General features: G+C 38.6%; 2 protein-coding genes across 7 annotated transcripts in view; both read left to right on the forward strand.

The window, feature by feature from the left end:
* Positions 1-753: 753 nt before the first annotated feature.
* CCDC34 (coiled-coil domain containing 34) lies at positions 754-18,716 on the forward strand. Its single transcript, XM_085223891.1, has 6 exons — positions 754-1,071; positions 2,984-3,116; positions 5,187-5,294; positions 15,100-15,258; positions 16,450-16,591; positions 18,238-18,716. The coding sequence occupies exons 1-6, from the start codon at positions 881-883 to the stop codon at positions 18,444-18,446; spliced, it is 942 nt and encodes a 313-aa protein (XP_085080017.1). The 5' UTR covers positions 754-880; the 3' UTR covers positions 18,447-18,716.
* A 147-nt stretch (positions 18,717-18,863) lies between these two features.
* LOC146544208 (uncharacterized) overlaps positions 18,864-25,247 on the forward strand; it is an 88,323-nt gene continuing 81,939 nt past the window's right edge. For all 6 annotated transcript variants that reach the window (XM_085223896.1, XM_085223899.1, XM_085223898.1 and 3 more), the window contains exons 1-3: positions 18,864-19,073; positions 19,570-19,659; positions 20,741-20,796. The gene's annotated coding sequence lies outside the window, so the exon portion shown is untranslated. The remainder of the gene's footprint in view (positions 19,074-19,569; positions 19,660-20,740; positions 20,797-25,247) is intronic.

The raw sequence follows: 25,247 nt of genomic DNA on the forward strand, positions 1-25,247 counted from the left end.
GCCGTTCCCCCTCCTGTTTATACACTGCCTTCAAGTACTGGAAGGCCACAATGAGGTCTCCCCAGAGACCTTCTCCAAGCTGAATTTCTGCTGTTTCAGTAACGATTCTTTAATTCCCCAGAAAATGAATCGGCTTTTGTAAGATATATTGAAATTATCTTGGACTGCAGCTTGTTGACATGCTTGAAGTTTTCATGCCTGTCACAATGTGAAGCTTTGCTCATGCTGTTTGCATGGCAGGACATCAAACAACTCTAGTTGTTTGCTGTATACAGCACATACACAGACACATGTGCTGTATAGATATATAGTTTGTATGTTGCAAAGCTTGACGATTTGCATACTGTATTGGGTGTCCTATGATCTGAAAAACATATCAACAAAATGCTTGTAACTTTACTCAGCCTGATGCTTGGTTTCTAATGATATTGTTGTCTCCAGTGCTTGAATCGTTTTGTTACTTTGACTGGTGTAATTTGCTGTCTATTAGAGACTGTAGCTAATGAGACTTGAATCTATTGGATGGTGATCAGCTCTATGATCTACTTATAAGTGCCTAGAGTTCCTTCAATACCGAGAATATGGATTTGCTGCTTAGTGATGTAGTCAGTGTTACAGGGGTGCTTAGATCACAGTCTGCCGGGTTGTTTTTTTTTTTTTTTTTTTTTGTACGTTTCAACCCGCTCGAGGGGAGGGGACTGTCCCCTCAACTGCCCTTGCGAGGCCCCTTCTGCAGTGCTGTCTCCACAGCGCGCATGCGCGGGGCGGTGCCGCTTGCTGGTCTCCATGGCGGCGGCGCGGTGGCCGCCGGGAACTCCGCTGTGGTGGTGCGGTGCTGCGCGGGAGCGGCTAACAGCTCTCCTCTGAGCCTTCGGCCGCCATGAGGAGGGCCGCGCGGCCGCCGTCCTTCAGCAGCTCGGAGGGCGAAGAGCCGCTCAGCCCTTCCAGCTGCTCCTTCCCCTCTTCCCGGCGCGGCTTCCGCGAGGAGGAGGAGGAGGAGGAGAAGGAGAAGGAGGAGGAGGAGAGGTCCGGTTCGCTCTCGAATACGGCCTCCCACTGGGGAGTGAGCAGGTCGGTGGGGCGGGGGAAGGAGAGCTCATCTCTGAGATGAGCAGTGAGGGAATGCGGGACACGCTGAGCTGCGCTTTGTTTCTTGAAAGAAGAGCTAAACATCCAAGAGAAATCTGTGGAAAACGATGAGAACCCTCGGGTTAAAGCAGCCCGTCAGCCTACTTGCAGTCTTTCTTCTGCTTTTACTCCTTTTAAGCTCATAGAGGGAAAATTTAGATTGGATGTCAGGATAGTTTTTTACATAGAGAGCGGAACAGGCTGCACAGAGAGGCCGTGGATGCTCCGTCCCTGTACAGTGCCAGGCAACCTGGTCCAGTTCTGGATCTCACAGCTGGCAGGCGTTGGAGTTTGATGATCCTTGGGGTCCCTTCCGACCCAAGCCATTCTGTGGCTCTCTGATTCTAATGGGTGCCCACCAAATGTTCATCTAGCAGCTCCCCTGTGTAACTGCCAAGATTGCAGGTATAATAATAACAACCATTTCTTACTCAGCCACTCCTCCACTGTGTCTCAAAGAGTGGTGTGGTGCTGTTGTTCTATTGAAACTACATGAATGTCTGCCTCCGGCTAACTTTTAACATGGGAAAATTAGCATTTGTAGAAGAGAAGAGCTGAAATTGAGGCCTTGTGTAATGGTTATAATTTCAGTATAGATCAGTATTACATCAGATGGTGTGACTTCAGTGACTGTTCTGCTCATCGAACTTCAGTACTACGCCAAACTCATCTAAACCAATTTAAGATACTTGTATTTAAATACAAATGTACGCTTGAGAGTGCGCTGCTTTATCAAGTCTGTTATTTTAATTATTCTGATGAAGGCTATGAATATGCTGGCGTTCTAACAGGGAATCCTATGAAATTCAGGTTTTGTGTGGATCATAACACGTCACAGCAGGTGGACAGGTACAAGCAGTTCTAGGCCTGCAGTGCTCTTCTCTGCACATTGCCTATGTGTGTTCTGTGTGCAAGACTTTATATATATATATATTTTTTTTATTTTTAAATGTACGCATAGAAGATTAATTTCAGGAGCATTATGTAATATGCTTGTTTGGGTGCCTCTTTCATAGCTTCAGTTAAGCAAACAGAGTTGTTCCCTGTAGTGAAGCGTGTAGGTAGGTGTTTCCAGAGTGCATATGTTCATGTAAAATATTAACGTGAAGTCTGATCTCACTGTTTTGTTGTTAAGAAAAATTCTTGTAAGATAGAGAAGAGCTTAAGGAAATCTTCTGGTATGTTTTCAATTAAAGCCTATTGTACTCTCTTACTTAGGAGGGAGTACAGGTACAGAATTATAAATTATAAAATATATTTCTGGCCTGGAGGTAGGATCGCTGCATTACTCATGAGTAAAGTTATGAGTGAGTTATGCAAAGCGTTCTACTAAATGTCTTACCTTATATAATATCACTAAGTGTTGTGCACAAGCCATATTTTTTAAGGTGTATTTCCTGTGAATGTGTTCTAAAGAGGAAAATTTTAGAAAGAATGGATTCCGAGTGAATATCCTCCAGTTCTATGGGATTTGAAAGACTGAAAATAATCTTGATTATACTTTGCTTTTGCAAAAGGCTGCTTGCCAATTTGAGCCTCTCATTGACAGAAATGCTTCCTTGTTTCTGATGTTGGGTTTGATTAGTTCATAGAAGGTAATGTTTGAACCCGTTCCACAGTATGGAATAGAAAAAGTCACAAGCTAGAACTTGGTAAGTAGAATGCAAGGGGGATGATGAGGAACACAAAAAGAATGCTGTTTACCGTCCTGGAAGTTACTACACAAGTGGAAGAATAATGTAATTTTTGCTACAATAGAGAGAAATGTGGATTTTTTGAGACAACAAAACTGGATAGACTTTCAGTCAGAGTTCTGACAGATAATGTTCCTTTATGTTTCTCATTTTTCACTCAGGAGGGATGATGACTCTGAAATAACAGAAGCAAATGAGCACTCGCCTTTGAAAGATCATCTTTCACCATGGGAAGAATGGTTCATTGGAAAAGAGAAGGAACTACGTGCCCACTTACAAGCTAAAGCTGCAGAGGTGAATGTGTCTTAGCTTGACATAAAATCTAGTAGCAAATAGCGAGCACCAAACGCCAGGATTTTATTTTCTGTTGCCTTTAGAAAAACTAGCCATTTTGTCCATTATTTTCAGTTTCTTTAGACCTCTGTAGTGTTAGGTTTGACAATTCCAACATGATTCATGCCTTGAGCTTTCTCTTTTGCTAAATGTTGCACGTAATTGAAATGGTGCTCTGTAATATTTTGCTTATCCTACCAACAGGTAATGGTTTGAGTTTGAAAGAGCATAATGTATTGATGTAATTGGTACCTTGATTTTCACTGTGGTTACATATGCCTGTGTGTAGGTAGTAAAACATGACAGGGTGTGTGCTGGGTGTAAGCACTGCAAGCTGCTTGGTTATACATGAGACAGAGTTGTTACCCATCAGTGGGTAATTGCACAACTACTTGGTGTCATTTCCCAGACTGTGCTGCTCTATCCCAGGATTTCTTTCCCTCCTTCCATCTTTTGTCCCCCTTGCAAACCAACAGTTCTTGAACGCTGAGACTGGGGCAGAAGTAAGTGAGAGCACCCTATCTTTTCATGATTAATATATTTGTTGTTGCAGTTGATTGAATGATACTATTGTTGAAAGTCAAATTGGAAGAACTGGGTAGTGGTTAGAATAATCGCATCAAAGGTAGATAATTTCTCACTTGAGTTACTGATTTACCATTTGACCTTGAACAACAACCTCACTTTTCTGTGATTCATTTAATCTGTAAAGTGTATGTAACATACATGGGTTGCCTCAGGCTCTTTCTGTAACTCCCAACACTGGAAGGTCTTAAAACAGCGTTTTAGAGGTCAGTGTAACACCAAAATAGTTTGCTAAACTTGAGCAATATTTTCTGATCTATTCACATTGTCTACACGTTTCACATCTTTCTCTTTAGATTCTAGTTTGGTAACTCCCTCTGTTTTGATTTCTAAGCATGAAAAAAGAGCCATTCTGCTGTCGTACAGCAAATAGGTTTGTTTAAGGACTTCTCATATGGTCTCGAGGAGGATGAATTAAATTACCTTAATCATGATTTTTCTTTATTGATTCATTTCCTCAAAGAGTCGTAAGTAATTATGTACTTACTGTGCCTTACAAAGATGAAATACTTCAGAATTTCTTCTATTATATTTAAAATATGGATCTTATTCTGAAACTCGATGAAATCCTTAAAAATTGTGGTTTCAGTAAACTTGGACTTAAGCCCTAATGTTCCTGTTTTGATATTAAATGTCACAGATAAGTAATACATCACTTAGCTTTGATGACTTCCTGAATACAGAGTAGTAAATCATCTGAGTATTGCAGAAAAGTAGTAGTACCACTTGAGATTCCATTGACTGATGTTTAAATGAGCCAAGGAACGATTTGTACTGAAGTATTTCTGGAGCCCAACGAAAATATCTATTTCCAGTTCACAGAATCCCAGAATGGCCAGGGTTGAAAGGGACCTCGAGAATCATGAATCTCCAAACCCCTGCCACATGCAGGGCCACCAACCTCCACATTTAATACCAGCCCAGGCTGCCCAGGGCCCCATCCAACCTGGCCTTGAACACCTCCAGGGATGGACGGGGCATCCACAGCCTCTCTGGGCAGCTGTTCCAGCACCTCACCACTCTCTCTGTAAAGAATTTCCCGCTGACATCCAACCTAAATCTCCCCTCCTACAACTTAAAACCATTTCCCCTTGTCCTGCTGTTATCAACCCCTTCAAAGAGTTGATTCCCCTCCTGTTTGTAGGCTCCCTTTAGGTACTGAAAGGCTGCAGTGAGGTCACCCTGCAGCCTTCTTTTCTCCAGGCTGAACAAGCCCAGCTCCCTCAGCCTGTCTTCATACTGTAAAAATTCTACATTTCCATTGGTTATATTTCATAATGTTTCTGTGTTAACTGTCATTCATTTTTTCCAAAATCTTGAAGAAAAGTGTTCCAAATGTAATGCTTAATTTTTTTTTTTATCTTCAGCACTGTTTCCAGTATTGAGCATGCTGGTATATGTGGTTGTGAGGTATTAAAGATGTGTGTTTTTTTTTTTTTTAATTAGGAGATGAATATACAACTTGAGAAGATGAAGCAAAAGGAAGAATTTGAGAGAAAGAAAAGGACAGCCGAAAAGAAGCTCAGAGAATGGATGCAAAAAAAAAGAGAAGAGGTAAATTATACTTCAGCTGCCAGTATTCTGGCACATGCTGTGCTTAAGTAAACCTGTGTGCAGTTTACTTAGACTGTTTGGACAGCCATGTTTTAGTTTGCTGAAAGAAAGACTGTTTTAACTGAAAATTACAAAAACATGCTCACACAGTTAACAAATTTTCCAAGACTGATTTTTTTTTTATTCTTTTTTTCCCCAAAGAGATTTGTTTTCTGAATAGTCAGGTAACTGATAATTGTCTCACATCTTGTGCAGTAGCCTGCTAATTACAGCTGGGGTTCTGATCTTTGCTATACCCTAGGCTTTCTGACTTCCTAGGTTCAATGCCTTAGCATATTGATTATAGTCTCCAACTTAACTGCAGTGTCTTGTACACCAAATAGAGCCAGAAAAAGGATTTATTTAAATACCATTGTGGACAGGAAAATAGCATGGTGGAGTTGAGAGAGATAATTGAGGTGTGAGGCCAGATTTAGGATATTATCGGTAGCCCACAGCTTGCAACTGGGAATTTCTTCATTTAAAAAGTCATTTCACAATGGGATCAGGCAATCTTTTTCATTTCTCTGGAGAGGATGCCAAAATCCCATGTCAGAACCAGCCAGAATCTTGATCTCAACAGGACACTGTACAGCTCTCTTATAATACAAGCACTGTGTGTCCTGGGTGGTAAAAATAGAAAAGTTGGGGAGATTTGGTTTTGTTTAGCCCCTGGTAATTCAGGGCATATTTGTTCACTGTCTTATGGTCTGTAGCAGTTCCAATTTCTTACTGTTCCGTACTGCTGGTTCTCAGTAAAATCAGAGGAAGATTTCCCAACAGCACTGCTTTTGGCTAGGTATCAAGGCCTAATTTAGTCTTAGGACCCCTAGAAAAACTTGGGTTTGAACCTAGCTTCCTAATTTCTCTTAGCTTCATTGCTGACTGGATGATTAGCATAACCTTGAACCTGATTTAAGCATTCATTATGGTGTGGAAGGGGACTTTCCTTATTGAAGTATTCAGCAAAAAGTATAAGACTGATTATTCAGTACAGTGACATTTTCCCCTTCTAAAACAGAAATTAACAGCTTCCTGCAGCTATTCATTGGCTTGAACAAGTGTGATTACATATTAAAATGGTTCACTTCACAGTTCAAAACTGAATATTCTCCTTGGTGTCTGTCTATCTCAGTCAGCTTCTGTACATCTCTACCCATTTGTGATCTCCTGTAACTTTAGCTTTGTGGCTTTACTGATTAACTCCTTCCTTTCTGCTGGCAGTGGGATGAGCAGGTCTTTCTGATGGCAGCATCAGCTCAGAGAACAGCAGGGGGGAAGAAAGTATTTGTGTTTGGACTTGTACATGTTATGTTTTGGAAGCTTATGGTCATTCTTAGGCCACGTCCCAAGCACTTACCAATAGTAATCTGTTTTTCATTTAAATCAGATGATTCATTGCCTTGTCTCTTCTGTAAACCACTCTCAAATCAAGAAAAAAAAGGTTCTCGAAGGCTTAGCTTTCTTTAGAATTCTAACATTTCTGCAGCATATTCCTCCACAGTACAAGTTTTCACAAGATTACTTGTGGGTAACACATACTGAATGATAAGTAGGTCAGTTCAGTGGCTAAATCTGTGTTTGTGACTGATTTCACATGAAGTTTCAGGTTGGATTCATGAATACTTGCTATGATTTTTCTCAGAAAATAGATGTACTCGTGCAAAAGGTCTCTGTTTCCTCCTATTAGCATAAAAAGGTGCTCCTTGAGGACAAAACTCAGTTTTCTTCACTAAAATAAATATTAAGCACACACCCTGTTTGTGTCCTATTGATGATTCTCACCTCTTTGTAGAGAATACAGAAAGTGCTTTACAAGAAATGAGCCTTTCAGGGACGTTACCTTTGTGATCTCTGCAAATCTGAATCCTTCCCCTTTGCTGAGCACTGTGCTGATGAAAGAAGTGAGGGATCTTTGAGTGTACGTGGAACTTTTTCCTTCATCCTGAGCACAGAGTCTTTAAGCAGCTCCAGGACACTGCTGGAAAAATCTTTATAAGGCAGATTCACGCCAGAATTTTTGTGTGGGCCTGAAAGAATTCTGCTCTTTTTCTATGTATCAAGCCAGTAGCACTTGGTTACGTGGCAGTGTCAGTTGTAGGGCTCTGACTGTTGCATACAGTCCAGTAGCTTCAAGTTAGGAAGAAGTACTTGAGGGCAGTATTTATTTAATGTCTATTAAAAACCATGTGATGTGAGGCTTTTTGCATGCTTCCAGTCACTTTGCATAAATAATTTTTGAAAATCAAGTTGTGGTCACCATTTAATAAACTTCGGTGTGAATAAGTTTTTGTGATTTCAGAGGTTGAGAGTGAACTGTCAGAGAACGTTCTAAGCTGTGAAATATGTATGGAAATACAAAGGAATTTTGCAGCTCACAAGGAAGGAGAAACTTGGTAAAAAGTCAGCTGTCAGGTGCTATTGTGGTTCTAATAATGCCTTCAAAATTTACAAATCATTGAGATACTAGACCTCTGCTGGGCAAAAATAATTTTACTTTCTCTGTCTTTGAAGGTTGAGTCATTTGTGGGCAGACAGTAAATTGTCTGGTTTGTTCTGTTTTAGATGTAATAGAGCTCTGTGTTACAAGTCACAGGAATATTGGTCAAAATATTTTAACTCTGAAGGTATCTCCAGACATGGATTTAGATTCCAGAATCTTTTTCTTCATTACTGTTAGGTTTATGGATAAAAAATGAGGTGTGTGTGATTACGAGTGCTGGAAAAGCAGAGCTGTCCAGTGTCACGTTTTCATTATTAAAGTAGCCTTATTTTGAAATGGATTTGACTGGTACACAGAACTGGACTTTGAGCAAAGCCATTAGAATGCATCTTAATGCTTAATGTTAAAATGATTGCTTGATTGCTAATTGCTGTAGTTAGACTCCTGTTCACTAACGAGCTCTTTGGAGACAACTTATGGCTGAACTGTGAAGCTTAAAAGTAAAGGAATTGACATCCTTGAATCCCCCCCATCATCGTAGCTCTAAAGTTTGAATAGACATTGAAAACTAACCACTGGCTCATTCCTTTAGATTAGAATTAGTGGTTGTGAAAGCTTATTTTCTTCATTCTCATGCTTCTTTTTTTTTTTTTTTTTTTGACTTTACTCTCAGAATCTTATCTCTCATGGATGAGGAGCAGTACACAGAACTCATTGGTTTATAAAACCTTTGTCTTTCCAGATCCCGTTTCTTCTTTCCTCTACATCCTCTTCCAGATATTTCTGGAAAGAGCTGAGGATGGTTTTGATTATGGATTTCTATATGGTCTCACACCAAATGTTCTTCATGTAAACAGGGTCCCAGCCTCTCCTATGATAGATTCTAAACATAATCTGGGTTTAAGGTTTCAAGAGTGCTGTGTTTACAAGTCCATATCTGAAGAACCCCAGTTACATATGACCAACTCCCTGTTGTTCTGCCCTATTTGTTGAATAGGAAGCTTGTTGTTAACAGTAGCAAGTTTCTTCTTTACCTAACTGTTGATGCACAGATGTGAAGTCTCTGGTTCCTATCAACAGCTGTGGGATTGAATGCTTAAATTAGGTACATTTAAGTAGTGATACAGTGATTAATTGCCAGGTGCAAATCAGAGTACCAGGTGCTTTGAGAAATGCATCGTGGATGCATGGACTGTGAAACGTCTGTAAAATAATGTGACCATTTAATTCTTTAGAGTATTATGTTATGAATTTCTTACAGAAACCTCTTATGAATTCATGCAGAATAAAGTATTTAGATTAAAAGTGAGGACTGACGACAGCAGTTTTTGATTAAACACTTAAATTGATACTGATGCAGTTCTTTTCACTGTCTGCAATCTATTTAATGTACTTTCCAATTCTGTGAAATCCACCTTTATTAGCTGCTGAACTACTTCATTTTTATAATATTGGTAGAATATAAACTTAGAAATATCAAGGTAAATCAGTTTGTGTATATATTAGGTTTATGTATAGGAACTTCCATTACATATTGTTGGCTAGCCCTGGTAGGCAGCTAAGCACCACACAGCTGCTCTCTCACTTTCCTCTGTATCTTCCCATGCAACAGCAAGATGGGGAAGAGAGCTGGAAGAGGGATAGCAAGAAAGCTCAGGAGTTGAGATGAAAAGAGTTGAATAGGTGTATAGCAAAAGCTTCATGTGCAAGCAAAGCAAAATTAGGAATTAATTTACTACTTTCCACGTGCAGGCAGACATCTAGCCATTGCCAGGAAAGCAGGGCTTCATTGTGCCTAATGGTTACTTTAGAAAACAAATGCTGTAATCCCAAATGTCTCCCTCCCTCTCCTCCTTCCTCCTCCTAGCTTTCATTGCTGAGCATGACATCATATAATACAGAATATCACTGTGGTCAGTTAGGGTCAGCTGTCCTGGCTGCATCTCCTCCCAGCTTTGTGAGAACCCCCAGCCTACTTGCTGGTGGACAGCATGAGAAACAGAAAGCCTTGAGACTGTTCAGCCCTATAGAAAACGCTGCTGTGTTACCAACATTGTTTTGGTCACAAATCCAAAACAGAACCACATAAGCTACTATGAAGAAAATTTAATCCCAGCCCAAACCTGTATATGTATGTAATACACATTTGTAAGAGTAATTGGAATCTCAAAAGCAGAATGTTTGCATCGTAAACAGCTGCAATTCTCTAACTCATCTTGTTAATATCCTTTAACTTGCATGTAATACGTTGTTATATTAATGTGATATCCAGCAAAGCTGAGAGAGTAAAGAGTAAAATTACACACCTTGCACTGAAATAAAAAAATATTCTGCTGCCAATATTAATTTGACTAACATCCCAAATGTGTTGTGTCACTGACAAGAGAACAAGACATTGCTTTTTATTTTTTCTTAAAGCTAAGTATGAGCAAAAAAGATGTTACTCTTAGAATTTTGATGGCCAGATTTTTTATTCCTCTTTGATTTCTTTCAGCAAGACTTCCTTACTTGCTGAAAAACACCGTTGTCATGCGAAAAATTGCAGGATGGGAGAATTTGCTGTTGCTGCTTTTTCATTGAAAAATACATCTTTTTATCATTTATTTTGCTTTTGGCTGGCAGTCCTTTTAAGGAGGAAGCAAGAGGAAATATGGAAGTTGGAGCCATCACGCTACGAAACAACGAATGGCAATATTCTTGGAGACAGCTTCTCTTTCTTGATATGCTGTATGATTCCTTACAGAAGAGAGACTTGCATCACAATCCTTTTTCTAAAGACTGCTGAATGCATGTTACCTCTCACTATTGTTAATACAGCATACAGATTGTTCAGCAGTTTGAGCATGACTTTCAAGCTAAAAAGTCATGCTCATGCTGTCTTTCTTCCAGTTAATGAATATTTCATTATATTTATGAAGGAGTGATATTTCTAAGCATCTAAACCCGGAATGTGGAATGCATTACAAAACAGTCTCTTTTTTTTAATACAGTGTTTGATGTCCCTTCATGTTGAGTTTATCTTTGACGTTGTGCAAGGCCAATCTATATAACTTTAGATTGTACCCGGATCTTATTTGTGTAAGGCTTACTTTTAGATTTCTGCAGTAGAATGAACCAATTTCTCACATTCAGTGTTAAACTTAATTGTGGGTAGTCTTGCAGAGCTTGAATTCAGAGTGACAGATGATTAAAGTGAGAGCAATTGTGTTTTGTGGCAGCTTTCACGGAGTCTGCGTTCTTCTGAAGACCTTGAGAATATTCATGGACCAAACACACTAAGACTTTCTGCTTGTCACTTATAGCAAATACCCACATGATAATTCTTTAAAGAAACACAGTTCAGCAGAAAGATGCTCTGTCTTAGAACTCTCCAACTTCTAGACTGTAATAGAGTCCACACTGACTTTGTGAACCTTGTTGTAACCCTGCCCTGTGGTAGTGTTGTATCACTGACTTCCTTTCTCTCCTCTTGTCTTTTTTTGCTTGCCAGTTCTGGAGAGGTTATAGACATATTTATGTGAGCCAGGGTTGGTGACTGAGCTGTGTGATAGGACTAAATTGAAAAGATAATAACAATTAGCTGAACGACCCCTATTTCTGAAGTTGTAAATGCAGCTGACATTCCAGATTGCTGTGAAGATATATAAGGAAACTTGCATATATGTTCTGATGTTGACAGTGTGGTCTTTTCCTGTATTTCACCAATCATTCAGTATCCAATGATGCTGGAATACAGAAGCAAAGATGTCAGAACTGTGCAGTGCAATCATGGGGCATGTCTGAAAAGAAAAACACTGTCATATTTGTAGAGTAGAAAACAGGAAAACAGTTGTTGTGAGAAGTATCTTAAAAAATCCAAACAGCCTAAATTTCTGGAAATCTTTCTATTTACAAAATCATGACATGGGTTTGGGTTGGAAGGGACCTTTAAAGATTGCCCCCCCTGCCATGAGACCGTATGTAGAAAATGCAGAATATAAAGCAGCTCTGCTTTATGCGGCCTCTCAGTTAATTATTAATATGAAAATACAGGAATGTATGTTTTATTAATTTTCTTCCAGTTGGATATATTGTCTCTGTTTCAGTGGTAATTGGGTTCATTTTCTGCCTTAGAAATTCTTTTTGGCAGAAGGCAGTAAAGTGTGATGCCTCATCAAATCTAAAATTTCTTTGACAAGTCTCAACATACACATAGGTCTGATTTATTTTTTTTTCTTGAAAGCTTAATAGTTCTGTTGATGAGACACTGGTTTGATACTGACTCAGTAAGGCACACACTGCCCACTGAGTCACCAGGACTGCTTTGTGCCATGGCTGGGTTTGTTCTGGGTGGGGGATTTCCAAGTACTGACCCAGCCCAGTCTTTATTAGGTTCCGAGACCTGATAGGATCGCAGCCCATAGCAGTGAACCTTCAGGCCAGATTTGTATCCTTTCTGCTTAATAATGTGTTTGGGTGGAGTGGCAGGAGAACAGGCTCTTCCTGCAATAAGTAATGGGACATTTTACAATCAATACTTTAATTTATGTAACGTGTGTAATCATATTTTAAAGTACATGTAAACTTACTGGTGGTTTAGTGAATAGGTATGTCTGTTTGGAACACAAGATCAAAGAGAATTTTTAAAACTCAATCTGACAACGCCACACGTAAACAAATTATATAATTTCCCTTCCCCTTACATATGTGGAAGCTATTGAAGGAAGGATTGAAGAATTCTTAGCCTTTTTGATAGGCTTGTCTATCAAAGAAAAAGAAATGAGAATGGGGGGAAGCTGGGAAGGCTGGAGTGACAGGAGCTTGACACAAACCAGATTATTAAAGCAGCTGGGAATGTGATGTAAACCACCTTTCTGCAGGAGTTGTTTTGTGCTAGAGAGAAAAAGGAAGCACTTCTGATTTATTTGCAGAATAATTTCTGGGCAGCTGTGGAGTCTGCAATTCTGTATGGAACCCTCCCAGTCCTTGCAATTCCTTTTTGGAAGTACAACTTCAGCAGTAGCTTTGACTTTCACGGTAGTATGCACGGCATGTTGTTGTTCACATAGGGCCTTATTTAACTTTGGGGCAGCACAGATAGTAGCTAATACAGTCCCCCACAAAATCCTTCTTTCCAAATGGAAAATACATGCATTTTGTGGGTGGGCTGTTCAGTGAATGAGGAACTGGTTGGAAGATTATACCCAGAGAGTAGTGGTCCGTAACTCAACATCTGGATGGATATCATGGACAAATGGTGTCCTTTAGGGGGTCAGAACTGGGACTGATGCTCTTTAACATCTTTGTCGATGAACATCGACTGGTATCAGGTGCACCCTCAGCAAATTTGTGGATGACACCAAGCTGTGTGTTGTTGGGGTCTACGCTCTTGAGGAATGGGATGCCATCCATTCCTCATCCAGAGAGACCTAGACAGGCTGAGCAGTGAGCCCAGGTGCAGCTCGTGAGGTACAACAAAGCCTAGTATCAGGTCTTGCATCTGGGTCATGGCAACTCCAACTATCAGTACAAGCTGAGGTATGGAAGGACAGAGCACGGCCCTACCAAAAAAGACCTGGGGGTACTGGGGGATGGGAAGCTGGACACAAGCCAGCAGTATGCCCTCAAAGCCCAGAAAGCCAACTGTATCCTAGGCTGCATCAAAAGCAGGGCGAGGGAGCCAGTCCTTCCCATCCAATCTACCCTGGTGTCATGGAGTTCTCTCTATATCTGTGTCCCAGACAGGGGGCACAGGCCCAAAGAGAAACAGCAACAACAAAAGTGTTAACCATTTAGGGCAGGGCACTCCTGGGCTGGAGCCTCAGGAGAGAAAGGGTGGGGGGGGACAAGGAGGGGTAGGGAGATAGTAGGTGGGTCTTAAAAAAACAACAACAACAGAGCGGCGTTATTTTACTAAATCCAACAAAATCAAACAAAATGACAGTGTCCAAAGCTGAGACCTTATGCTGTAGACTGCAGAGGGAACCATGTGTTTCTGTGCTGTGAAATCGAGAGCCTGCAAGAGGGAGAGCAGCTGGTGTCCTGCCAGGAACTCCATCTTTCTTCCTCTGGGCACAAAGTCCTCTGGGGAATGCCACTCCTCCCCTCAGAGAACCACAGAGGACCACAAAAACAACCCTTTGAGGACAGGCTGAGAGGGCTGGTGCTGTTCAGCCTGGAGAAGAGAAGGCTCTCGACAGTCGTGAGAGAGGCTTTTCAGTATCTAAAGTGGGGCTGTGAAAAAGGAGGAGCTGGACTCTTTAGCAAGGTCTGTTGTGATAAGACAAGGGAAAATGGTTTCAAACTAAATGAGGGGAGAAGTAGATTCGATATAAGGAAAAAAAAGTTTTTACAGTAAGGGTGAGGAAGCACTGGAACAGGTTGCTGGGAGAGGTGAAGGATGCCCATCGTTGTGGACATTCAGGGTCAGTCTGGAGGGGGCTCTGAGCACCTGATGGAGTTATAGGTTCCCCTGTTCATTGCAGGGGAGTTGGAGTGGATGACCTTTAAAGGCCTCTTCCAACTCAAACGATTATATGATTCTGGCTAAGCTCATTTAAAGTTTTGTGATTAAGAATTCATTATCTAAGAAGCTTACCTACCCTCCGAAAAAACATTTTTATTCAGCACTTCTTTTCTCTGAATGCAATTTTTTTGATCTCAAGTTTTCTGTTTGTCCTCCAAGTCACGTGTATAGTTTGTCTAGTAAAGATTTTTGTGTATGCAGGTTCTCCAGAGCTAAGTGAGCTAAGATGTAGGAGTACTGAAGCAGTAGAACCCCAGGCATTTCAGAAGGTTACAGGGTAGTGAGTGGGACTGTTAGTCTTCATGTGAGTATGCTTCCTTCAGTATGTGCTCGTTAGCTTAGAGAATGGCTCTCAAAATGCTGTGTGCCATTATATTCACACACTTGGGAAAGACACAGAAGTGATAAGACCTCTGTGTATCATATCTTACAGAGCTGATGTGTGTGTCAGTGACTCAGAAGGGACTGACTTCCATTTAGAACCACAGTTTGCTCTAGTTTAATTGAAAAGTAGACTTCTTAATCTAAAACGTGCTCATCAAGAGTTGCAGCATGATTTCTTTTCCAGAAATACTGAGAAGTGTTGGAAGTCTTTTTAAAAAGATGTCTAAGTAAATAATCATCAAAGTAAGCATAATAGTGTAGAGAGTCTGAAAGTAAATTTTTATCATGTCTTGTGTTTAGTGATGAGTAGGTTTCGTTTTCAGGGTTATGATTATTTTATTTGTAATTGTGTAATAAAAGCATTCCTCAAAATAACTACCCATTGAAACATATTGCACTTTGAAAATTCTTCTTCTTTGATCTATTTCGTCTAGGAAAGGAGGGAAAGAGAACGAAAATTGAGCAAAGAAATGGCAGAGAAAGCCACAAAGGAACTAGAAAAAATGCAGTTACAAGAAAAGGCCGAAGTGAAGTATAATGAATGGTTAAAGAAGAAGAGAGCTGAAGAGTCAGAAAAGAGGAAGAAAGAGAAGGTATTCGTCAGTTAATTATGTCTTTGAATGGCTTTACCTAACATATTAAGTATATTGCTTGATTAAATTAATTGGAATTTATCAGATGGAGTGATGTATGTTAAGAATAGTTTTGAAGTTACACTGTTGATGCGCTGAAGATATTGAGGTGTGGCCAGCAAAGGAAGATGCACATTAAATGCATATTTGTTACTAGCTTTTTGCAGAGCCAAGCAAACCCTCTGCAACTGTGATGTGAGAAGAGAAACAGAAATATGAACCACAAACTGTATCTTTATTTCTCAGCCCCAGCAGAAAATAGGCACCCTTCTAGTCATTTTTCTCTCAGCACCACTATATATCTTGATTGTTAAAAATTGTGTTACAAATGAGAAGTATTTTTCTTTCTATTTCTCTATACCAGTCTGATGCTGGGAGTCCTAATCTTAATCTTAATTCAGATTGAATAATTAACCTGCTATTTATTTTTATAGTGTGCTCTAGAAGACCCCTTACATGTTGCAAGCTTCCTAAAACAGACATTGAGGTCCTGGGGCAAATCATGTATATTGGGTAATGCTTGTGCCTGAAAACGAGTGGGCAACTACAACTATTATGCTTAAAATTGACTGATTGTAATTAAATTTAATTAATGGTACAGTTTTGTTTTTTCAATTGAATTTGTACTACGCTACTGTTAAGTGTTAGGGGGATTGTGGTTAAAAGAATTTGTCTATGTTCCTGCTGTAATTACAGCTGTCGTTCTTAATGTGCAAAAAAGATTCGTGAGCACTTCTTAAGTGTCTATACTAATTCCTTTGGGTTATCTTAAAAACACCTTAAGTTGTTTCAGACCAATTTAGAGGCCTCAAGGACCTTAATTGTGGAGACTTTCCTAATTTCTCATGTAACTGGAACACACTTAACTGTTCTCTACTGGTTGTGTTCGTGTCCTGTTGAAACCAATTCTGTGTCTCTGTTGGATGTCTAAGAAGCACAGCACAAGGAACTTTGTTACTTTGTGTTACTCCCAAAGTAAATGGGAGTCTTAAGAGAGATTTAAACCAATATTCATTCCCTTTAGTCCTCTCTTTGTTAATGTAAGTTCGTTAGTACTTACAGTATCAATTAAACTTGATCTAAATCCAATTGCAATGCCTGTAAAAACATACTGACATTCTTTGTAGACATCTTACATTATTCTATTTTCAGGAAAAAGAAAAAGAAAGGCAGGCTGAGCTGCAAGAGAAGAAAGAGAGAGCAGAGAAGATCTTTAATGAATGGCTACGTCATGCTAGAAATAAACCGCGCCCTGTATTAAATGGTTATGGCTTTCCACAGGGCAAGTCTACAGGTTTGTACTCTTACTACACATATGCAGTGACTTAGGATGTGATTCCTTCCCTCTAATCTTTTAATGTAAAATGAAGCTGGTTTAAGATCTTCATCCAGTATCTCGTTTCGACACGTGAGAATGAATATCCCATATGGTGTAAGTTGGAAAAGCTTTTATGGTTGGACATTTGTATGTTTTTTATAGATTCTTTGATTCTGTGATTTATGTCATTTAGGAGAGGAAAAGAATGTTACTTGAGAATAATGTGGCATACCAAATTATAATCGAATTTGGTCTTGTTCAGTTCCTTATCAGGCTAATTACTGGTTCCTGTGAAGCATATCAGCTGTGTCGACATAGTTGTAAAATTAGTGCTTGTGTTTCAAAAAACACGTGCCCTCTTGTTGCACCAGAGTCCGTGTTAGAAAAGAGGCAGTTTTTGAGATGCAAAGATTAATAAAGGTCTGGCAGAAGTTCTGCTTGAGAAGGGTTATGTGGGATTTAACTTCTATTCTGAGTGACAGTTTCCATTTAGCTTTGCGATTGCTTCACACCTCCTCACATCTGTTGTCATATTCTTTTTTCACTCTTAAGGGAAAGTGTGAAAGAGAATGCTGATGATGGTGTGGAGATTTGAGAGTCTTACTTTGTTATTATGTTTTGTTTGTAATTCCACGTGATACAAAAGCTGAAGAGCAGTAAGAAGTAGCATTTTGTTTTACATTTCACTGCTTAACTAGATGTCCTTAAAAACAACAACAACAACAACAACAACAAAAACCTATACTTTCATCTTTATTTTTTCATAGAATCAAATCATTATTATTATTTGTGTTTGTGACAGAAAATATTGTAGGACCTAAATCCTAGATTTTGAATGCTTAAGAAAATCCATGTAGCAGATGAGCAACCAGTTGCTCTTTTGCTTACATCTGCTTGTAGATGATGATACACTTCGCTTTCATGTTTTGCATTTGTAGCTCATTACTTCCTGACAGCTGCAATCACTTAAGTATTTTTATTTTTTTTTTAAGAAGTATTTCTATACTCAGTAGTGTTCATGCAATAGGATGTGTTATAGACTTTGTTTTACTCAACCTCATGATGTGTGCACTGGAATTTCACTACAGACAAGTGACTGACAGAACAACGTGTTCCTTCTGCTGTGTTTTACAGCTTTCTTATACTGGTCTAAGTCCCCCAGGCTAATAATTGCAGACAATTAATTAAATAGTGGAAAACTTGCATGTTTTTCTCCTCAGTAAAATGAAGAGTTGTAGTTAAGCAAAGATGGAAAAAGTATGTGTATTTTATATATGTGGTGACAGGAAGTAATATTTCTAAATCCTTTGAAGTGATGTGATGCAGCCAATTCACATACATATGCATCTTTTAACTATACAAGAGATTGAGCATTTTGAATATTGCATAGAATTCAACTTTTTTTTTTTTTAAAAGGAATAAAAGAGGAATAAACTAGTCATTGGTAATAGAGAGGTAGAAGATTTATCACTTTGAATCATTTGAATTGCCACATGCATTTACTATATTCCTCTGAAGACACTGTTCTATCTTACTCTAGGTGATTATTAGAACTGCATGCATTATAAAGCCCTCTGAGTACATATTCCTTTTCAGTTACATATATTTTCTAAATGTTTTAGGGCGTCCTAATGGAAATTCATACCCAGCTCCAGCATATTGCAACCCCATTCCTTGGAAACCAGTACACATTCCTCCTCCAAAGGAAGAAAGTGCTCTTACCATGAAGAACAGTAAGAGATCTGTACCTTGTCAGTCACATAAGTTTTCACCTGCGGTAATATATAAACCCAAGAGCAACCTTTGTGTACAATCCTCTCAGAGAAAGTAGTTACAGTACAGAAAGCAAAGTCATTCTTATGAGCTTGAGTGAGCTGGAACAATAAGTATAAAGTTATACATACAAACTTGTCTCATTTTTTTGTTGTTGTTGTGACCAGGTTTTGTATTTATAGGTAACTGACTGATCACGTTGTTATTCAAGGACTTTTGTGTATTGAATTTCAATGCATTTTGTTTTTTTTTTTTAAGTGACATTTAGCAATTTTAATGGAACTGTACTTCAGTGTCAATAAAGCATACGGGTTTGTTGCTGTCCTCATTTTTTTGTCATTGAAAGGCTTATTTTGTGCAGTTGATCATTATTCTGGGCAACAGTATAACTGGGTTATTTTAACAGTGCTAATTATAACAAACTTTAAAACAATTCTTGGCTTTATCTCAAGAAACTGAAGACCTGTGTTCAGCTACAGAACAGTGATGACATTGGGACCACGGAAATACATTCTGATAGCTTACATTGCTGGAGCACTGCAGTGGATGTGATACAGGCCCTATAGGACAGAAAGGATGGGCCAACAAGGAGGAGAGAGCTGCAGCAACAACTCATGAAGCTTTACCTGAGGACTGATGATTAGCCAGATGAGACCTTATGAGTTAGGATTAAAGGGAGACCAAGGTGAGTGGATACTGCTGTGGACATCTGCTACGGACTTCAACCACCATGAAATCTGCTAGAAGGGATATACAGCAGAGAATAAGCAACTAAGGGAGCTTCTGGAGGGTATTGATGACTTCCTGACCCAGCTGACAAAGAGAAGCTCTGTTAGAGGAGTCTAGGTTGAAAGAAGTCTGACTATTCTGCCGTAACACATAGCTGACAAGCATTCTCTTGGCTTGTATAGTAATGAATAGCTACTTAAAAGAGCTTTCTACACTGAATTAAATAGAGTGGACCTTCAGGATTTCATGTCTTCACCCAAGTAGAAGAATCTTAAACGCATATTTGGTTCAGGAATATGGATATATCAGTAATAACTGTAGCCTGGTAGTTTTCTTTCAGATGACTCGGCCAAAATAATTAAGCTGAATACTTACTGGAATTCTAGTTTAGAGATTTTAGGAAATACTAATAAATATCTAAAGCTGTTTTTCCTTTTCTTCCTCATCCTTAGGTGGTATTACTTTTTCTCCGCCAATTTTTCTCTGGAAAGGTTTGTCCTGCCTTCAAATAAAACATGCTGTTTGATTCAGGAGAGAGATCTGTAAGTGGACTTGTAACGCCCCAAATATCAGTCTTAAAATGAGACCCTTGCCATACCTCATCCATAGCATCATAAATACTGTTCTGTCCTAATTAGATTACAAATAAGGTTAAGGCAAGATAGCTTACGAATGTACATATTGGCTTTGATTCAGTCAACATAACGTTTTTTGCTGAGAAAAGAAGTATTGTTTAGATTTTTTCCAACAGTTTATCAACTACAAAACCAAATGTCCTGGCCTTGGACCCTGATTTAAGACTGCATCCTACAGAAGGCTGTAAGTTCACGCTGTTGTGGCAGGTAACTAGTTTATCCTTTTCTCAGGCGTTAGAAAGACAAGATCTTAACACTCTGAAGCTTTAAGCAGCATTCTGTATTCTCTTAAATTCTCTCCCGGATTTCTCAACTTGTGAAATTTCACAGTAAAAGTTGCAGAATCTATAATTGCTCATTAGAAACAACCCCAGATCTTTTATGTTGGTGTCCATGCCACTGAACTAATAGGAATCTGAAGCTTACCTTATTTTCATCCACTTGTTTTTTGTGGAACTTTTGTTTCTAAGACTTCATTGACCACTTCCACATCTAAATGTCCTAGTATGCACAATCATATCTCAGTCTGTTAATAACAAATAGAATACCACATTCAGCCTTACTGTGAAGGATTATATCTCCTACAATACTTTGCTGTGTAGGTGCTCCATAAAACAGCATGACTTCCTAGTAATTGACAGTGGATCCCCAGAGATGTTTCAGGGCTGAAAGTCTACAAGCAGTAAAGTGGATCAAAGGAAGACAGAGGAAAAAAATATGATTAGTAAGAGATCACTGTCATTGTAGAAAGCATTCTGCTCTTAGAAAGTAGTCCTATTAACGTAACATAATAAAAATTCCAACATGCTGTTGGAATTCTTGTTACTAATTCTGGTGGGGAGCTGGAGTTTCATTTTAACCAGATAATGCATCAAATTCTAATAATGACTTTGCAAGTGTCATGTTTAATTGTAATATTAATTTCTTAATTTGCTGTTTTGGAATCCAGTTGGAAGAGCAGTCAGTGCTTCTGTTATCATTTTCACAGGGAGATTTTTGTGAGTAAATATGGAAGATTCCGTGCTTCATTGTTGTGGTCAAAAGGTGAGTGTTCCAGACTCTTGTCCCCAGGTCAACACGATGAACTTTGTTTAAACTCAGTAATGAAAAGGAAATCTGAGCACTCTGATCTAGTAAAGCTTATAAACACTTGATTAACTTGAAAGGTGCTTAAGAGATCATTGATAAAGCAGGGCTAAAGCTGTCATGCATTCTGTTTCATATCGAAGATTATGCCCTTGTTTTTATGCAAGTAACTCATTTTACAATGACTTATGCCAATCTCTAAAGCTAGTTATGGGCATAAAATTTTGCAAAATTACAAGAGTTTTTTGTACTTAATTGTTTGCTTGGTCTAACTTTTGGAGGTTGTGTTGAGGGACATGGTTTAGTGAGAACTACTGGGTGATAGGTGGATGGTTGGACTGGATGATCTTGAAGGTCTCTTCCAACCTTGGTGTTTCTGTGATTCTGTGAACTTAGTGAATCAAGCAGAGGCTACAGATATTTAATTTGGAGACAAATTGGCATTTATGGAAAATTGGCCAGATGATTATTAAAAAAATTGAGGTACTTGTGGCTCTTCATGGCAAAACTGAATTTTGCAGTGACTAGATTCAATGATGGCTTTGATGGTTAATAATATTGTTACACAGACTTAGATTTATTCTGCTGAAGTCAGAGCTGCATTGATTTTAATATTACTAGCCCCAAATGTGATAAGTCATTAACCCAGCCAGAAAAATGTTTTAGTGGGTGCTTCTGTGTATAGATTCAGTGGAAAATGGGTCTTTGACTTTCACTTTCGTTTAAATAGTGTAGGGTTATGTGTTTTGGCATTAAGGCAGCAAGTTTATAATAAGTAATGCAGCAATGTGAAAAGTTAAAATATGCTCAATTTTTTCTCTATAGCTGGAGCCCAACTCTGGTTATATTTGTATGTTTTTACTGTTATTGGGCAAGATGTTCTCTATACATTGTTGTACCTCAGCAGTGACATTCAACCCTCAGTACTCCCTTAAAAGAAAACAGCAAGGAGAATTTAGTGTGGCAACCTTTCTGTAAGTCTATGGATCTGTCATTTTCAGAATTTGAGAAGGCACTTGATGTTGGACTGCACTGCAAGACTTGAGCTTAACCTGTGGACTGTGAATGCAGGTTGGCAGGAGGGCATTTTCATTGAGCAGAGTTGACTTTCTTTTCACATCTGTACAAGCCTATAACTTTGTTTTATAGTTCTGCACATATATCAATGTGCAGGCATGAAATCCATAAGCTGTTTTAGTTAAGAAGATGGTCAGGATGAAAACAAAGCTCTTCAGTTTTCCCTTTACTTGATACACGTGCATCCGCTGTTATATGAATTACTGAAAGCTATGCAGCAAAGTACCTTAAATAAAAGAAGATGGCTGCTATGCTACTGTTCGAAGACACCTCCAAAGATGCCAATAGAAATCCACACTTCAGCCTTCACTGGGAAAATTCTGGTTGAGTTATGTAGGACAGATCCTAGGAAATTCATGTGCTATTGCCTTTTATTTCCACTGTTCAGAAGCGATTTTGCTCTCCATGAGGATGTTTGGTCCAGATGAGCATAGCTCACAGCATATTGATTTAGGCCATGACAAATGTAGAAGGACAGGTGACGTTCACAAAAACCTTCTGTAGTAGATGTAACTTCCAGGAAACAAAAGTCCAACTGAGGCTGCAGTTGTGAAAGGGCAGAATATGGTAACCATGCTGCATTAGTTGTTTCATATGGCATAAATGTGTACTTGCTGTCTAATTGGAGCAAACAAATTCTCATGCTGGTCCATCTTTCTTTCTGTGCCACCCTACCCATGGTTTGTCAGGGGTATATCAGAATGATCCCAAGCCAATGTGGATGGCAACAGCTTAAATAACCATCGTCAATAGAATCTGGGCAGTTTGATGTATATTAAATTAAGGGCCAAAGCTGCTGCACTGATTTGCTAGCATTTAGCTAGCACTTGCTCGTGATGTTTCAGGCTATCCTAGCTGGCATTAACTATATGAAAATTCCTATTTTTCTTGTGTGAATCTCAACCTCACCTTGCTTTTCAGAATTTAGCACTATTTCTTGAAAATGACAGAATTGTAATGGTTCAATGGTACTAAAATAATCTGTGTAGGGAAAGTGAGTAATACAGTCCCAACAAATGCAGCAAGGAAAGTATTCTCATGCTAGTTTAATCTGCTAGTAAAACAGAAGATTTGGGAATCGTAGTCCATTCTTAAACACTGACTGTGGATCTGTTTTTGCTTCACTGTTGTGATTAAGATGATTGACTTTGATAATTGATAAGATTATATGTAATCTCCTGGATGCAGTGGATGCGTTGGTCAAGTTTCATGAGATTCCAACAAAAAACCTTTTGGGGGAAAAAAAGCAAACACCTTCCTGTTTTTTCTTGTTATTTCAGGTGGTCTGGGTGTGCTGCTCGTACATAAAATTGTCAGGGTTTTTCTGAGACTGCTTCAAAGGTTTAAGATTTCAGGATTAAAATGTTTAAATAGAATTATGCTTCAACATTATGGCTTTTAATACTATTGAAGAGTAGAATTACACCTCCAAATTTAAACATAAACTTGTGGTATTTTTGAAGTATATCTTGTGTAACAGATCCAATGTTTGATACAATCAGTTAAAATATTTATCTATTTTATGGCTAGTTATACATTTGAGTGCTGTTCTGTCATTTATTTATTGTCCTTACTAATAAATTTACAGCATTTGATCTCCTTCAGATATTGCTACTGAAAGTAGCTATTGCTGTATTTTAAAATGAAAATAACTTACAAGTAGTTTATGAGTAATAATGATTCTAAAGCTGCTGGCTTGGAAGATAGGATTTGTGAGTTTCAGTCCCTGATCCATGAACTTTTACTTATGTATGCTTTACTGAAATGCTTCCAACAGAAAGGATTAAACATCTCCATGTAATATATTCTCATTTGGTCACTAGGCCACTCACCTGAATGCACAAGGGAGAAATTAATGAAAATCACTGATATTCTTAGTAATTGTTGTCTATTAGAAATAATGTGCTTTGGTTTTGTCAGGAGGTCAGGGAAAAATCTATCTTTTAATTATCATATGTTCTATTTATAGCAAACAATACACACTATTTTATGCCAAAATTTTGGTGATGAGTGAACAATATTTTGCACTTTTTATCCTGGTTTTAGTGTGAATACAATTCGAATGATACTTTGGGGAGACATTTGGGTTAGGAAAACACAGCTCCTTTATTGATGATGCTAGAAACCTAATTATTCTTACCACCCTGTTCCTTAGCCTGTGCTCCAGTTAAGATTTGGCTGCACACAGGTGGTTGGCACAGTAGGTGTGCATGGATGTCCAGTCCTGTTTGTGCACTGCAAATTTTATTTCCCTGTGTGATGAATGGAGAGGCTAGCTGGGAAGAGCTGTTACTTAGCATTTTTACTTTAATTGTAATAGGAGTATTGCAATAGCGTGCTACTTCTTCCTTTTAATTTTGCACATATTCAGTGTTAAATTATGTCTAGGTTCTATATTATAAGAGCTTGTAATCTAGACTTTCTAGACAAAATCACTGGCAAACAAAAGACGTGCCTCACAAGTTAATGATAAAATCTACAAAGTGTATCCAGGGCTTGGTTTGTTTTCCTCTTCCTTATAACACTGTGAAATACTTCTGTTCTTTTTTATCTTGGGACTTTTTAAAGAGTAGAAACACATATGAAACTATTTTTATTTGCATAAGGATTTCAAGTTCAATTCTTTGGAGTCTTATATATAATGTGTATTTTTATGTATATGAAAAACATCTGGCTAAGTTTTTGTGTCACTTCTAAAGAGGAAGTAAAGTGAATAATCATATGCTTTTTAATCACGATCTCAAAACGTAATTCTTGTCTAGCTCTGTAAGTTTGTGGAGTTCCAAAGTAAGCTCTTTAATTAACGCTGAGACAGTACAGTGGGTAAGAACACTGTCAAGATGAAATCAAAGAATTTTATTTAAACCTCCTGAGTTATACATCCAGCTCTGCCTCCAACTCTTTGTTAGATCTAAGACAAGCAAAGTAACTTCTTCCTGCCAACGTTAGAACATCTGAAAGCTAGCAGCATTCGTAAATTAGCACTCTGGTTGCCATGAAAAAACACACATGAGGAAGGGTGTAGTAGGCTCAGTTACACAGAATAGCTGAATGAGAAGAGAGAACTTGAATTCTTTTTTTTGTTTGTTTTTTGTAATGGCTAGCATATACAGGACTACTTTAATTGCACTGATGATCTCATGCTCTAAGAGACACCATCTCAAGCAGATACAATTAAATGTTATCTAGAAGCCTGATCACTGTATGTTTTCCACCACTTTTAGTTTTGTTTCCATCTTCACTGCCACAGTATTGTTTTTGATGATGAGTTTAAAAGTCATGCTCTGCTAGGCAGCTAAATGTACTTTGGCAGTATGATTTTTTTTTCAAAA

This window comes from Meleagris gallopavo, chromosome 5 (genome assembly GCF_905368555.1).
Source record: "Meleagris gallopavo chromosome 5, MGAL_WU_HG_1.1, whole genome shotgun sequence".
NCBI classification, from domain to species: Eukaryota; Metazoa; Chordata; class Aves; order Galliformes; family Phasianidae; genus Meleagris; species Meleagris gallopavo.

Bases quoted from the DNA above. Each gene is read 5' to 3' on its own strand.
- CCDC34 (XM_085223891.1), top strand. From the start codon at position 881: ATGAGGAGGGCCGCGCGGCCGCCGTCCTTCAGCAGCTCGGAGGGCGAA. The intron at 5,295-15,099 runs GTAAATTATACT...TATTTCGTCTAG, and splicing joins TGCAAAAAAAAAGAGAAGAG to GAAAGGAGGGAAAGAGAACG. The intron at 15,259-16,449 runs GTATTCGTCAGT...TTCTATTTTCAG, and splicing joins AAAAGAGGAAGAAAGAGAAG to GAAAAAGAAAAAGAAAGGCA.